The sequence below is a fragment of the Natator depressus genome, chromosome 7 (genome assembly GCF_965152275.1).
Source record: "Natator depressus isolate rNatDep1 chromosome 7, rNatDep2.hap1, whole genome shotgun sequence".
NCBI lineage: Eukaryota > Metazoa > Chordata > Testudines > Cheloniidae > Natator > Natator depressus.
Window position 1 is genome coordinate 53,582,157 of NC_134240.1, and position 13,496 is coordinate 53,595,652.

General features: G+C 51.4%; 1 protein-coding gene across 14 annotated transcripts in view; it reads right to left on the reverse strand.

Annotated features, from left to right (window-relative positions):
• NDST2 (N-deacetylase and N-sulfotransferase 2) overlaps positions 1-13,496 on the reverse strand; it is a 251,442-nt gene that overhangs the window by 12,045 nt on the left and 225,901 nt on the right. For all 14 annotated transcript variants that reach the window (XM_074958452.1, XM_074958459.1, XM_074958454.1 and 11 more), the window contains 6 exons: positions 9,563-9,650; positions 9,076-9,230; positions 7,349-7,534; positions 6,568-6,696; positions 1,235-1,417; positions 337-433 (listed from right to left, as the gene is read on the reverse strand). In XM_074958452.1, coding sequence (XP_074814553.1) covers positions 337-433; positions 1,235-1,417; positions 6,568-6,696; positions 7,349-7,534; positions 9,076-9,230; positions 9,563-9,650 — 838 coding nt within the window. The remainder of the gene's footprint in view (positions 1-336; positions 434-1,234; positions 1,418-6,567; positions 6,697-7,348; positions 7,535-9,075; positions 9,231-9,562; positions 9,651-13,496) is intronic.

A 13,496-nucleotide genomic window follows, 5' to 3' on the forward strand; every position in this document is an offset into this window, starting at 1 on the left:
GTGAGAGCCATTAGGGCGGAGGCCTGTTACTGGGAAGGCACTAGAGGGGCACATCGGCTCGGCTAAAGAGGGTCAGGACTCGTATGGGTAAACCAAGAGCCTGCACTACTTCTCGCGGTGACTCAGCAGGTGAGGCTCTTCCCTGCGAGTTCGGGGTATGCCTCAGCAGGGCAGTAGGAACAGTGTGCTGACGGAGGTGCTGCGCTTTGGGTGGGACAAACCAGAGACCCTGATCACGTGTGATCGCTGGCTACTGCTGTACAGATCTACGAACGGTCCGTCTGCACCGGAGGCAGCAGAGTCAGGAGTTTATCTTTAAATGGGCTGAACAATTACCAGTTTTCTGGGGTCCAACAACAAGGAACTTGGGGAGCCGGTCACATGTTTTCTCTTTCGACCAGATATCCTTGTGCCTCTTATCGTCACAGGGATTCTGCACAACAGAGAGAACAGGATTTAATATTAGCAAGGGAGCTGATGACGGCTCCTGTGGATAGAGCGTAACACACAAGGAACAATTCACAACTACATCCCCATTCTGCTGAGTACTGGCAGGCTGCACTGCACAGACCAAGGCGCAGGAACAGCTTCCAAAGCACTCAAATGATTTAGGAGCCTAAGTGTTACCCGCAATTCCTGTCCAAAGAAACCAAGATGTGGGCCCATCATCATTGCTGGGCTGAGCAGCAATCCCTGCCCTGCTGCTGTTACAGCACAGCCACTCTGGCAGACAGACAATTCTACCACCTTCAGTTCATTTCATCTGCTCATTAACATGCAGAGAGATGCTGTGCTGGGATGAAATGGAATAAGCATGTTTTTATTTAACCAACATGAATTCTGTAGCTTGAAATTATGTCAGGAGACGTCACAGTAACATGCCTGCAAGTTCTGCCAGCCCCACAGACATTCCTCCCCCCACGGTTATATCCTCAACTAGCCAAGTACCTGGGACCCCCTCCAGGCCAGTGAGAACTCTCTGTCCCCACAGCTCGCACCAGGAGTGTGGCCCATCACTCCCTTCCCCCAACGTCATGTCTTTGGGATCTGGGGAGCGAGGCAACAAGGACCAAAACCCACGGCCATGCGATTGACCCATCTGGGCACTGGAGTGGTAGTGTCACCATGGCAACCCTTCCCTCTCCATGTACCTTCCAAAGAGAGAGCAGCCTCCTGCAAGAGGCCACGGGGAGGAGTCCTGAATGGCCAAGGGAGATCAGAACAGCCTGCTCACCTGCCACAGTGGGTTCTTCTCCTGGGGAAAGATTTCAAAGTACTTTTTTGCCAGCTGGACAGGAGGCAGAGTCTGCAGGCGAAGGTTGGTCCAGCATTGCACAAACTTGACCAGGCTCTCAAAAGTGTACAGCCCCAGCCGGTCGTTCCCATAATTAGACAGGTGCGTCATGAAGATGCTGATCTGCAAACAGGGAACACAAGGAGCATTTACAAGTCAGGTAACAGCCCTGCGTCATCCCAGCCTGCTCTCTGCCACCCTACTGCATCCCACCACCAGACTTAGAAGCTGCTGACTTCCGAGGCCTGCTCTGGCTGTCTGAGCTGGTGAATGTGCATCTCTCCTAGGCTATGGGGCAAAGGTAAGAGACTATATTGTGCCCCTGGGATTACTGCTCTGCAATCCACACCTCTGCTCCAGGCAATGGGTGCCCCGGGGAGAGGGAAGTGGGTGATTCTCCAAATAGCCCCAATTGGGCTAGTCCTTGAAAATCCCAAGTGCAGACCATGTGTGAATCAGAGTGTGTTCTCTGCCAGAGCCCCAGCGCAGTTACTAGCGCTGCAGACAGTTGGAACAGGGAGCCCGCTCAGCCCTTACAAAACACTGACTGGTGGAGACAGGACCTACCCTGGATCCTAGCTCTCCCGGCAAGTGCGCTGTGCATTCCCAGAGACAGCAACTCACCTCTCCTAGGAGCCCCAGACCCAGACACTCACAAGGCAAACACATTCCCACCCTGAACAAGCCACGGCTCCACATTCCAGGTGACCACAGGATAGTTTTGGAAGCTGGGCTGAGGCCAAAGTAGTGATTTGTCCACAGTGACCCTTTTCAAGCAGTCAACAGCTTGGAAAGCCCCTGTCCAGGAGGGAATTGGAAGCAGAATCTCCTGTGTGCTCAGAACTGGAATTCAATTCCTCCTCCTCTTCCCATTGCTAGAGGCGGTCACAAGCCGTGAGAGCAGGGCACTCCCTGCACTGGCTGCGGCATGTGCCAGCTTGAACAGGGGACACGGAGACCTGGGAAGGGGAGCGCTGGGGCTGGCTTTGGCTGCCAGGCAATGCCCTGGCAGAAGCAATCCAGGGCAGACTGGATGATCTCACAGGAGTCTCCCAGATCCCGAGTCTGTGGGAAGCCAGCTTCGACTCACCAGCAGCGTGAGGAACAATCTTGGCTTCACTCTTTAAAACACTAAAAATACACCGAGACCTGAGCCTTGGGGTGTGGCCATCCCTGCCTGTCCTCTCGCCAGGGAACAGACATCATAGAATCCCAGACTATCAGGGTTGGAAGAGACCTCAGGAGGTCATCTAGTCCAACCCCCTGCTCAAAGCAGGACCATCACCAACTAAATCAACGTCCTCCATTGAAAGGTCCTCCCAGGGGGTGTGGGCATCCCCCTGCGGAACTTCTTGCCAACTGTTGGGCATGGGACCCTCCCGAAGCTCAGGAACATGTTCATATCCTCCTGCCCACCAGGTTACGGGGGTCTGCAGAGCTGGTATGAGACACACTCAGGCCTGCAGCCAGCACGAGGTCTTGCATTCACCCTGCCTTGCTGAACAACCTACTCTCATCATTGCATTCGTTTGTCCCCCAGATAGTTTGCTTTTAAGAATTTTAGCGCGTGGCTGAAAGTGCTGCCAGCTCGAGTTCTGCACACGGCTTTGATGGCTCGGTCCCTGTGACGCTCCAGTGCGCGACTGGGCACAGAAACGCTGCAAGGCCAAAAGGTCAGCAGCACAGCAGGGGGCACCTCACTGAGAACACTGGGAAGGAAGCAGGTGGTTTAGCACCGCAGGGTACAAGAGGGGCCTGGGCAATCATGTGGGCACCCACTGCTGGAAAGCTGGAGGCGAATCACTGTGAGGATGGGGGAGCAGGTCCACCTGGCAAGGTGAGAGGATCGGGCTCAGGAGTAGCTGTCCATGCATCAGGAGAAAGCATCCATTTCCTCCAACTGCTTGGGGAGCCACCTGATAGACAGGGATCATTGCACAACAACCCCTTTCTCACCACTGACACAGCCCTCCTGCATTGGGGGGAGGAGGGGCGGGGGGAGGAGAGGATTCAATCCCAACACCGGCTTGCTCGGAACGCTGCCAGGGTGACAAACATGGCATACAACGGGGGCAGTCAAATCTCCAGGCCTGCCATGACCAGTTCTGGTAACATCATTGCCCATAAATGGTCCCAAGCAAGAGGAATCGCAACCAGCCAAGCCAACCAGGACTTGCAGGGCCACTGCCCTCCTCTTCCTACTGAGTCTGGCTATCTTGTAACAGTGTAACATGCATGCCCCAACAGATCAGCCCTGGTGGTCTGCCCTGCCCTGGCTGGTCCTGCCAACACAGCCCTGAGCGAGCCTGCTGATGTAATCTATGACCAAACCCTGCCCCTCAACTGACCCATGACTAGCTTGGCAGTAAGCCCCCATCTGCAGCATGGCCTGATCTCCCCTGCTCAGCACTGACAAAGAGCTGTAGACAGAGAAGCCTGGAGTTCAGAGAACAGATGATGAGGGAAACTTTAGGAATATAAAGCAACAGCTGTGGGTACAGCAATGGCCTGTATGGCATGTAGTGTGAACAAAAGGGCCTGTGAGAAGTGCTCAGAAACATCCCCCTCTGCTGCTAGGAAATACAGCCAGGGCATGTGGCGACCTGTAGGCGTCTATTCTCATGCCTGAGATCAAGGCTTGCTCGCTAGTCAGAAGATCAAACATCATCTGTTGACACTGCAGAGTTAACCATACACCCAGGACTCCTGCACGTGGGCCACACTCCAGCGGGCTGGAAGCACCACAGAGGAGTGCAAAGAGGCTGTGCCCCAGTCTGCTACGGATCACTGATAGTGATGTGGGGCTGGTGGCTTTCTCCAAACACTGGGATGTCTCTATCAGTGGGGTCGCACTTTGCTAGCTCTGCGCTCCCTCTGCAAACAGGAGCAGTGAAGATGTGCTGACAGCACAGCCCTCCGCTGCTTGCAGGGATGAAGGGAAATGAGGGAAAAATACCCAGCAGAAGGAAAGGTGCAAATACAGGAAAAGACTGAAGGGGCTCAGAGGAGGCTAGAGAGTCACTGTCCAGCCCTTCAGAGATGCCAAGGCAGTGCCTGAAGTGGGCAGCCAAGGCCTGGCTTACTGCAGTGGGGCTCTTGGAGGGGTGGGGTGGAGTTCACCTTACACCACACTGAAAGCACCAGATAATATGACAGACACAAGTCACAGCCTCTGGGCAGGCAGTGAGCCACAGAACTGAGCTTGTCCAGAGTGTTGCCGATGACACAGTTCTCCTTAAAATTTGTCTTTTAATAAGTCATACATATGCTGAAATGGCTCCTCACCCAACTCTCATATTCCATATAAACAGACCGAATACTACATATCTGTGGGGAAAGTGAGTAGTTAAGCATGTTGATGTTTGTATATACAAAGGGGGGTGTTGGCGAGGACAGGGAGAGAGCGAGGGGGCCCTGGGCTGGGGGCGGTGTCATGTGGAGGGTCACATGAGAGGGTCACGTGCTCCCCCTTGTATCCCTCCCATAAGTGCAATACCAGCAAGAAATTATTTCTACTTGCACCACTGACTGGACACCACAGCCCGGGAGTCTGTTTGCAGGTGACTGAAGAAGGGGAACAGCCAGTGTGGGTTGGTGATTTGCACATTAGGACACAGTCATCTGGTCACCACTTTTTACATAACAAAACTGCCCTCTTGAATAGAGAGGGGGAGCCCGGTGGATTGTGATCTCTGGATTTCAGCAAGGCCTTTGGCCCGGTGGCCAAATTCAGACACTGGAACAGACAGAAAAGAGTAGGGAAGATGAGCTGAAATGATCCAAGGGACCAGAGAATGATGAACTTGTGAGAGAAGATGAGAGTAATAATGGTGGTTCCCCTTAAGCTGTGAGGCTCGTTATAGGGGTGGAAAACAATAACTCTGACTGGGTAATAATAACCACACCAAGTCAGGACATTTCTAGGGGCCAGGAGGAGTAAACTGGTTTAAGTTTAACAAAGGAAATTAGGGAAGATCTTTGGACCCGAGACCTATGAGAAAGGGGAATATCTTGCTTCGACATACTCACTAGGTATCTGTAAGGAAAGAGAAGGTTTGGGAAGTTTAGCAAGGGAGTGACAGGCAGAGGGATGGACTAGGAAATGCAAGGCCCCTTCCAACTGCCTCCCTCTCAATTTTCTGAACCTGACCATCTGAGCCCACTGTCTCTCCGTTTATTTCTCTGGATTTAAAAGGATAGAGGTGGGAAAGCCCCCAGCCGGCATCCACAGCAGAAAGCTGTGAAGAGACTGGAAGGTGCAAAGGCAGTGCATTACTCAGGAGTTTGCTGGAGCCAGGCAGTGATTGAGGGGGCAGGAAAGAGCTGTGTCAGACCTGGATCTCCTGAAAATGCCTCAGGCAGGACAGCAGCATCACAGGAAAAACATATAACAAACTGTTTCACGTGTATCCAAGTTTCAAGGAAATAGATTGGGGGTGGGGAGGGGGAAGGGGACACACCATAGCAATGAAACCCCAGGAGGATTTGTCACAGCGCCTGGAGACAAGCCAACTGCAGCCAGATGCACAAGCAATAAAGGGAGCCAAGGACTTTTGGCTCAGCAATTTGTTGGGGGAAGACTGCAGCACGGGTAACAGGAGCTCCAGTGTCTGACTGGGCTCAGCACGCCCACCCCTTCTTCCAATCCTGTGCTTGGGGAGGTTTGTTCTGGCTGACCCTAAACTCTGATATGAACTGACAGGGGACAACAGGGTTTGCCAAGAATTCCCATAAGTAGCAAGGGCTGCTTTAGCCTTCACTGTCCAGATAAGCAGCTGCCCGCCCTTCCCCCAGCTCTCGCTCTCCCACCCTAATAGCTAACCATTCTAGGCAAACCTTGTGTAGTCTGCGGAAGAGAAGAATGAGGGGGGATCTGACAGCTGCTTTCAACTACCTGAAAGGGGGTTCCAAAGAGGATGGATCTAGACTGTTCTCAGTGGTAGCTGATGACAGAACAAGGAGTAATGGTCTCAAGTTGCAGTGGGGGAGGTTTAGGTTGGATATTAGAAAAAACTTTTTCACTAGGAGGATGGTGAAACACTGGAATGCGTTACCTAGGGAGGTGGTGGAATCTCCTTCCTTAGATATTTTTAAGGTCAGGCTTGACAAAGCCCTGGCTGGGATGATGTAGTTGGGGATTGGTCCTGCTTTGAGCAGGGGGTTGGACTAGATGACCTCCTGAGGTCCCTTCCAACCCTGATATTCTATGATTCTATGAGGGCTTCCACCCTCACACTCTCCATGGACACTGAGAATGGGCCCGGCAAGCTTACTGGGTTCAGAAGCACTGTCAGGAAGAGTTCACCGCCCCGAATGCTTTTGTCCAACTCCTTGGAGCCCCCAGGATACTCGTTGTAGAAGATGGTGTGAGTAAAAAGCCCACACGTCTGTCGAGGCAGCACCTAGTGAAGCCGGAGAGAGGGAACGTTAGGAGGCTGAGTGCATGGGTGTGTCGAGGCAGAACCCTACAGAATGACATGGAGAGGACGCCACGAGCAAGGGACCCCAAGCGTCACAGGTTTACAGGATTCAGACTTTCCCCTCATTCACATGCTCATCCTGCTCTGAGTAACGGCACAGGGGGTTAGTGGGATCTCAGCTTCATGCTAGCGTGCATGGTTCTTCACCACATTCCCACAGGGGCTGACCCATCCATCTAACACACAGGTCAGGACAGGTGCTGCAGACATGCCTCCTCAGAAAGAGCCCGGAGTCTGAAAAGGAGAAGTTTGCTCGTGCAGAGATGGTGTTTTCATAGGCCTGGATGCATAGCTTTGTAGACGTGTACTTGCTTGCGTTTGGGAGTTTTTGTTCTAAAACCTCACGTACCGTAGCCTCTGCACTGCACTGACTCCAATCACAGATGCACACCAACCGGCTCTTTCTCAGCTTTGACGGATGGTTTTGGGAAGGTTCAGCACTCGAGGTACCGGGTGGAGCTTCTCAACACTGGTCACCTAGAAGCCCCCCCGCCCCTCCCATCAGCTGACTGCCACCATAGCTCCTCCCAGAAATAACCCAACGGGCTCCACTCTCCCAGCTGGTAACACTCACCATGATGCCGTTATGGATAAACCCTCGCCGGTACCGGGCGGGCCGCAGGTGGGGATACTCCTCAGTGCTGGTCACCTGGATGCCCCAGATGGATTTCCAGGCCTCATAGAGCTGTGTGTGGATGGGATAAACTCCAGAATGATGGGGGGCCACAGCATAGCCCAAGTCCGTGGGGATCCCATGTTCCTGGAAGCAGAACACAGCTTTTGCTCAGTATTTAACTCCCCATTGTCTTTAATGAGAACCACAGCAGCACGAGCAGACTCTCTGGGGACGCTGTGTGAAATGGGAAGCTCTGAGTGCTGCCAAAATCTATCGACACATGTAGCAAAGGTGTTTATACATCAACCAGGGCGTTCAGCACCGCAGCAGCTGCTCAACAGCCACGGGTCACTTGGGCTGTGACAAACTGGACTAATTCATCGGCCTGACGTCAGCCCCACCGGTTACAACGGCCAAACTGATCAGTGCTGCTGAAGAGGCAAATCCTGCTCCTAACTCTGTCCAGAGGAGCGTTACCAGAGCAGAAAAGCAAAACCGTGCCTGCCAAATGTGGAGGGAAGGGAAGACGGCAGCTTGGCTCTGTCTTTGAGAGAGTAATGCTAGAGACAGCAGGGAGCAAGGGGGCTGTGCAGAGTGGATCGGGGACTTGGATCCAGGTATTACATCAAATCAATAGGAAATATTTGAATTTCGTGGCTAGAACTTCATTGAATGGTTCTGGTAACAACGGGAATTAGGACAGCTTTGCCCTGGTGGTTTACAATACACCCGGGGCCCTCTGACAGAGTCACAGCCTGTCAGGCTCATTGGCTAGGGTATTCTATATTAAGTGTGTTTAATTGCTCTCTGAGTTTTGTATCTCTTTGCAACGGACTGTCACATTTCTGGGCCTGTGTCTGAAAGAAAATAAAATCAGATATTTAAGCAGGAAAGACAAGAGGTAAACTGTCATTATAGCATTGTGGTAGCTGTGCTCTGAGATTAGGAGCACCCATGTTACCCAGGGTCAAGAGGTCCAGTGACTGGGGCATGAAACAACAGACTCTTTCTCCAGTGGGGCTTGGCTTATAACGGATAAACCCATAGCATGGGCTGAAGAGAGGCTTGTTTTCAAAGGAATCTGCAGATGTTTCACCCCTGTGCCGTCAGTATTAAGCATATATGGCCCCAGCAGCCCAGGACTTTCCAGATGTCCTCTCCCTCCACTTGACAACATGGAACTTTCTTTAAATTGAAGTGACTCTCTGGGAGGCCAGTGTTCCTACCTTGAGCATCCTATGGTACTGATCAGCTGAGGGCAACGCACACCTGGCTCCCTGAAAAACCTCAATGAAGCAACAGGGACAGAGCAGGGAATGCTTCTTTACAGACTGAGTTTGTACCATACTTTGAATTGGATAGTAGAAGTAGCACCAGAATGACTCAACAGCCACAATGCCCCATGCCCATGCCCTAGGAGCCATGCTTTGCAATGTAGTAGGAGCCACACACTGATGCACAAGTACCAGGACGTACGTTCCCCTGGTCACTAATGCTGGGTGTCACACTTCGAGGCAGTAGGGACCAAGCACCAAGCCAGGGATTCACACTCAGCTTTCCAATCCAGCAGGATTACCACATTAGTGCCTAGGCTCAGCAGGAGCCAAGCACCCGTTCCGGGGTGGATGCTTTGGGATTTTGAAGCAAAGCGAAGGAGCCTATGGACCATTGACATCACCTCTTACCAGCGCAAACTGCTTGTTGAGCTTCATCTGCTCAGCCAACACGGTGACGTTGTGGAAGAGGTGAGGCTGCATGTGACTCCACATGTGCGGGAACCACCAGAATTCCTTCCTGTGTTTAAGTAGCATGTCATCGCCTTCATCTTCCTCATCTGTACCTGCAGGGAGCAGAAGGTCCATAGCAGGAGGGTGGTCAGTGACCTGAGGCAGTGGCTAATCTCAGTGTAATTCAACACTGGCAGCACCCAGAGACATCCTGCATTAGTTTTACACACACCCACCATACTCAGGGTGCTTCCAATACCATCATCCTGCTGGTGGTCAGCTCACAAGAGCTGGAGAAAATGATTCGATTGGACAGACAGGGCTGTAGAACCACAGGCTGTTCTCAGCACCCCAATAGGCTGGAGGGGAGCTGTGCTACACTATGGGACACTGCAACCAGAGGACACAGACTCAGGGGAATGCTAGGTGGGTGGAAGGAGCTTACCTGTGTGGTAGAATTTCCCAGAGAAGCCCAAGTTGAAAGTGAAATTGGGGACTAATGTTCTCAGCTTGTTCTGAGTGTTCAGGAGAGCCTGTTCAAATGGAAAGGGAGAAAGAAAGATTCACATTCACATTCAATTGCTCAATTCCAGTTCAATTCTGGAAGGAGGTACACTAGCACGGAACCCTGTTGTCCTCCATTGTGGCAAGGCATCGTGCTCCCTGGAGCAGTGGTTCTGAACCCGCAGCCCAATCAGCACACAGCTGTGGCCCACGTGACATCCTCAGGGCCATACAGGTATTGTGTATATTGTGTGGATGCGGCCCACGTAACACATAGAGAGCTGCATATGCGGCCCACAATGGTAAATAGGTTGAAAATCACTGCCCTGGAATGAAGCATGAAGCAGGACCATGAGAGCTAAGAGGAGGAATGAAATGGGCTCTTAGTGCCGGCTGGTGACACAGGGCAGGGTGCTGATCATTGTCACCATATTGATTATTTCTGGAGTGCCAACGATGCGCTTGAAGTTGTCCAAGAACTTGCACTAACCCAGCCACCCAAAAACCCTTTCTGGTCAAGGGGCTACTAGCCTCTCTCCTCCAGAATGAAAGGCCAGAAACTTCAGCTCCCCCTCCTCACTCAGATGTCAATGGCAACAAATGTGTAATGAGCCTGGAATGATGGGTAAGACCAACATTCAAGGCTAGGCTCCAATCCCCACTGTGCTCATGGGACTATCCCATTCCTAATCCCCCAAGGGAACCGATGCGTTAGGGGAAATATGGTCTATGACATCTTCTGGAACCTATGGTAAGGGCTAGTCTACACTAGAAGAGCTAGAGTGGTGCAGCTGCACCATGTCTGGTGAAGCTGCTCTATGCCAATGGGAGAGAGCTCTCCTCTCAGCATAATATAAAACCACCTCCGCGAGCGTGTCAGCAGGAGACATAGCACTGATCACACCGATGCTGAGGTTGGTGTAACTCACGTCACTCGTGGGTGGCTGATTCACAGCCTTGAGCGACATAACCCGTAGTGTAGACAAGCCCTAAGTTCATCTAGTGCTTTGGAAAGATTCAGCCTGGCAGTTCTGCAACCAAAGGCTTCACAGGACAGGGCAGCACGGGCAATGGCAATGCAAGGGTGAATGCTCTGTCTCTGTGGTTTGGACACCTGCTTCACCAGGATTACCTGCTTCACCACTGAGATCCCCAACTCATTTCACATACGGCACTCACTACACATGGTTCAGAGCAACAGCTTTCGGTCACACCAACCAAATGCATAAGGGGAGGCAGTTCCCGTGCTACTCGGCTGCAATCTGCCCCCATAACCTAGCCATGAAAAGCTCCACCTTTATTACCATCTCTAGAGCCATCCTCCTTTCTCTGTGGGAGTGAAAGAGGTCTCCAGCTACTCCCATTTGCTGGGAAGGTGAGAGAGAAGAGAGGAGGCTGAGGAGCTTAACATTCCTCTGCAGAGGGATGTTTAAAGCCTGGCTTGGGTTACCATGACAACACTTCTGTCAGCTAATAAATCCTACATAACTCTGCTTCAGAGTGGGCAGCAAAATCTACTGCTCAGAGAGAGGCACCCTGGGAAAGAGGTGGGGCAAAGGGAGCCCAGAATCATAGAATATCAGGGTTGGAAGGGACCTCAGGAGGTCATCTAGTCCAACCCCCTGCTCAAAGCAGGACCAATCCCCAACTAAATCATCCCAGCCAGGGCTTTGTCAAGCCTGACCTTAAAAATATCTAAGGGAGAAGATTCCACCACCTCCCTAGGTAACGCATTCCAGTGCTTCACCACCCTCCTAGTGAAAAAGTTTTTCCTAATATCCAACCTAAACCTCCCCCACCACAACTTGAGACCATTACTCCTCGTTCTGTCATCCGCTACCAATGAGAACAGTCTAGAGCCATCCTCTTTGGAACCCCTTTCAGGTAGTTGAAAGCAGCTATCAAATCCCCCCTCATTCTTCTCTTCCGCAGACTAAACAATCCCAGTTCCCTCAGCCTCTCCTCATAACTCATGTGTTCCAGTTCCCTAATCATTTTTGTTGCCCTCTGCTGGACGTTTTCCAATTTTTCCACATCCTTCTTGTAGTGTGGGGCCCAAAACTGGACACAGTACTCCAGATGAGGCCTCACCAATGTCGAATAGAGGGGAACGATCACATTTCTCGATCTGCTGGCAATGCCCCTAAGTATACATCCCAAAATGCCATTGGCCTTCTTGGCAACAAGGGCACACTGTTGACTCATATCCAGCTTCTCGTCCACTGTCACCCCTAGGTCCTTTTCTGCAGAACTGCTGCTGAGCCATTCGGTCCCTAGTCTGTAGCGGTGCATGGGATTCTTCCGTCCTAAGTACAGGACTCTGCACTTGTCCTTGTTGAACTTCATCAGATTTCTTTTGGCCCAATCCTCTAATTTGTCTAGGTCCCTCTGTATCCTATCCCTACCCTCCAGCATATCTACCTCTCCTCCCAGTTTAGTGTCATCTGCAAACTTGCTGAGGGTGCAATCCACACCATCCTCCAGATCATTTATGAAGATATTGAACAAAACCGGCCCAGGAACTCAGACTACGTAGAGTATTATCATGCTGCTTTCCAGGAAGGTCTGTTCTTTATGATGTGCTAGACCTTCTACTGACTACTGGTCCTTCATAAGAGCTCACTCAGAAAACAGTACCACACAGGTTCAATCCCACTCACACAACCCCCTGCTGAGCAGGATAAGAGAAATGATAGGAACCAACCAGGGCCTGCAGTGGAAATTCCTCCAACCTTCTCCTGATGAACTGATACAAACAGGTGAGTGATCCCTCATCAGTAAAGGGGGGGGGGTATTTATAATGGAAGGGAGGGAGTGTGAGGACTGGCAGGCAGGAGACCTGGGCTCTAGTCCCATCCCTGCCACTCGCTCAGTTTATTTTCCCTCCCTATACTCACCTCTTAGGGTGCTGTGAGGTGTAGTTCATTACCATGTGGAAAGTGCTCTGAGATGTTTGGAGGAAAGGTGCCAGAGAAGGGCACAGTGTTATATTTACTAGCACATGAAGTAACCAGACAACTGCAGGCAGGTCCTCAGCCCCACACTCTGCTCACATGACACTGAACTTAGTCTGCTAGTTGCCCTCTACCCCAAGAAATTGCCAGCTTCCTCAGCCGGTGGGAAAGGGGGAGCCTACCTGTGGTCCCGGCTCTTCTTTTCAGCAGCCTGACCACAGGCCAGAAAACCTCTCTCCGGATTCCAGCAAACTCAGACCTAGTCTTATTTTTGCTCTGAATCCCTTGGAGAGCTCTGAATATCTCTATTTGATATCCTCTACTTACCACCATTTGAAGTCTCCTACTGGAATGTAATAATCCTGCTCTTAGCTAGCCAAAAGGGCCACTGTTGGCTAACAAGCACTGCTGGCTCCAGGAAACAAGAGACTGGGATTCAAATGCAGCTCACTACCATTAACTCTCCAGGCCAGCCCAGATCCAACCTGCCTTACAATTGCTATAATTTGATGGAGAATGTCCTCCGGATTCTAAGGCCTGATTTTTCAGATATCTCAATCCAGCCTGTAATCAGCTGAGAGAACAAAACTGCAGGCACAAGCAATGGATACCTAAATTCCACCACCCAGATTTGTGTGCACAATCAAGATGATATCTAAATTCTATCACTTGGGCCTTCAATTAATTACCCTCACAACTGGGGGGCTTTAAAAATTATCCTAGGATCCTAAACACACATTGGAAAGAAATTAAAAGAAAAGCCCCCATCTTGGTGTGACCGTTTTAAAACAAAGTCTGCATGCTCCCACTGCTGGCTCTGCAGAAGAATGCACCAACAATCACTACAACCTCCTGATGTTGCTGGTGCACAGACACAGCTATTTCTATGGGGGTTAGGAATTCGGGAGGGAGGTGGGAGAA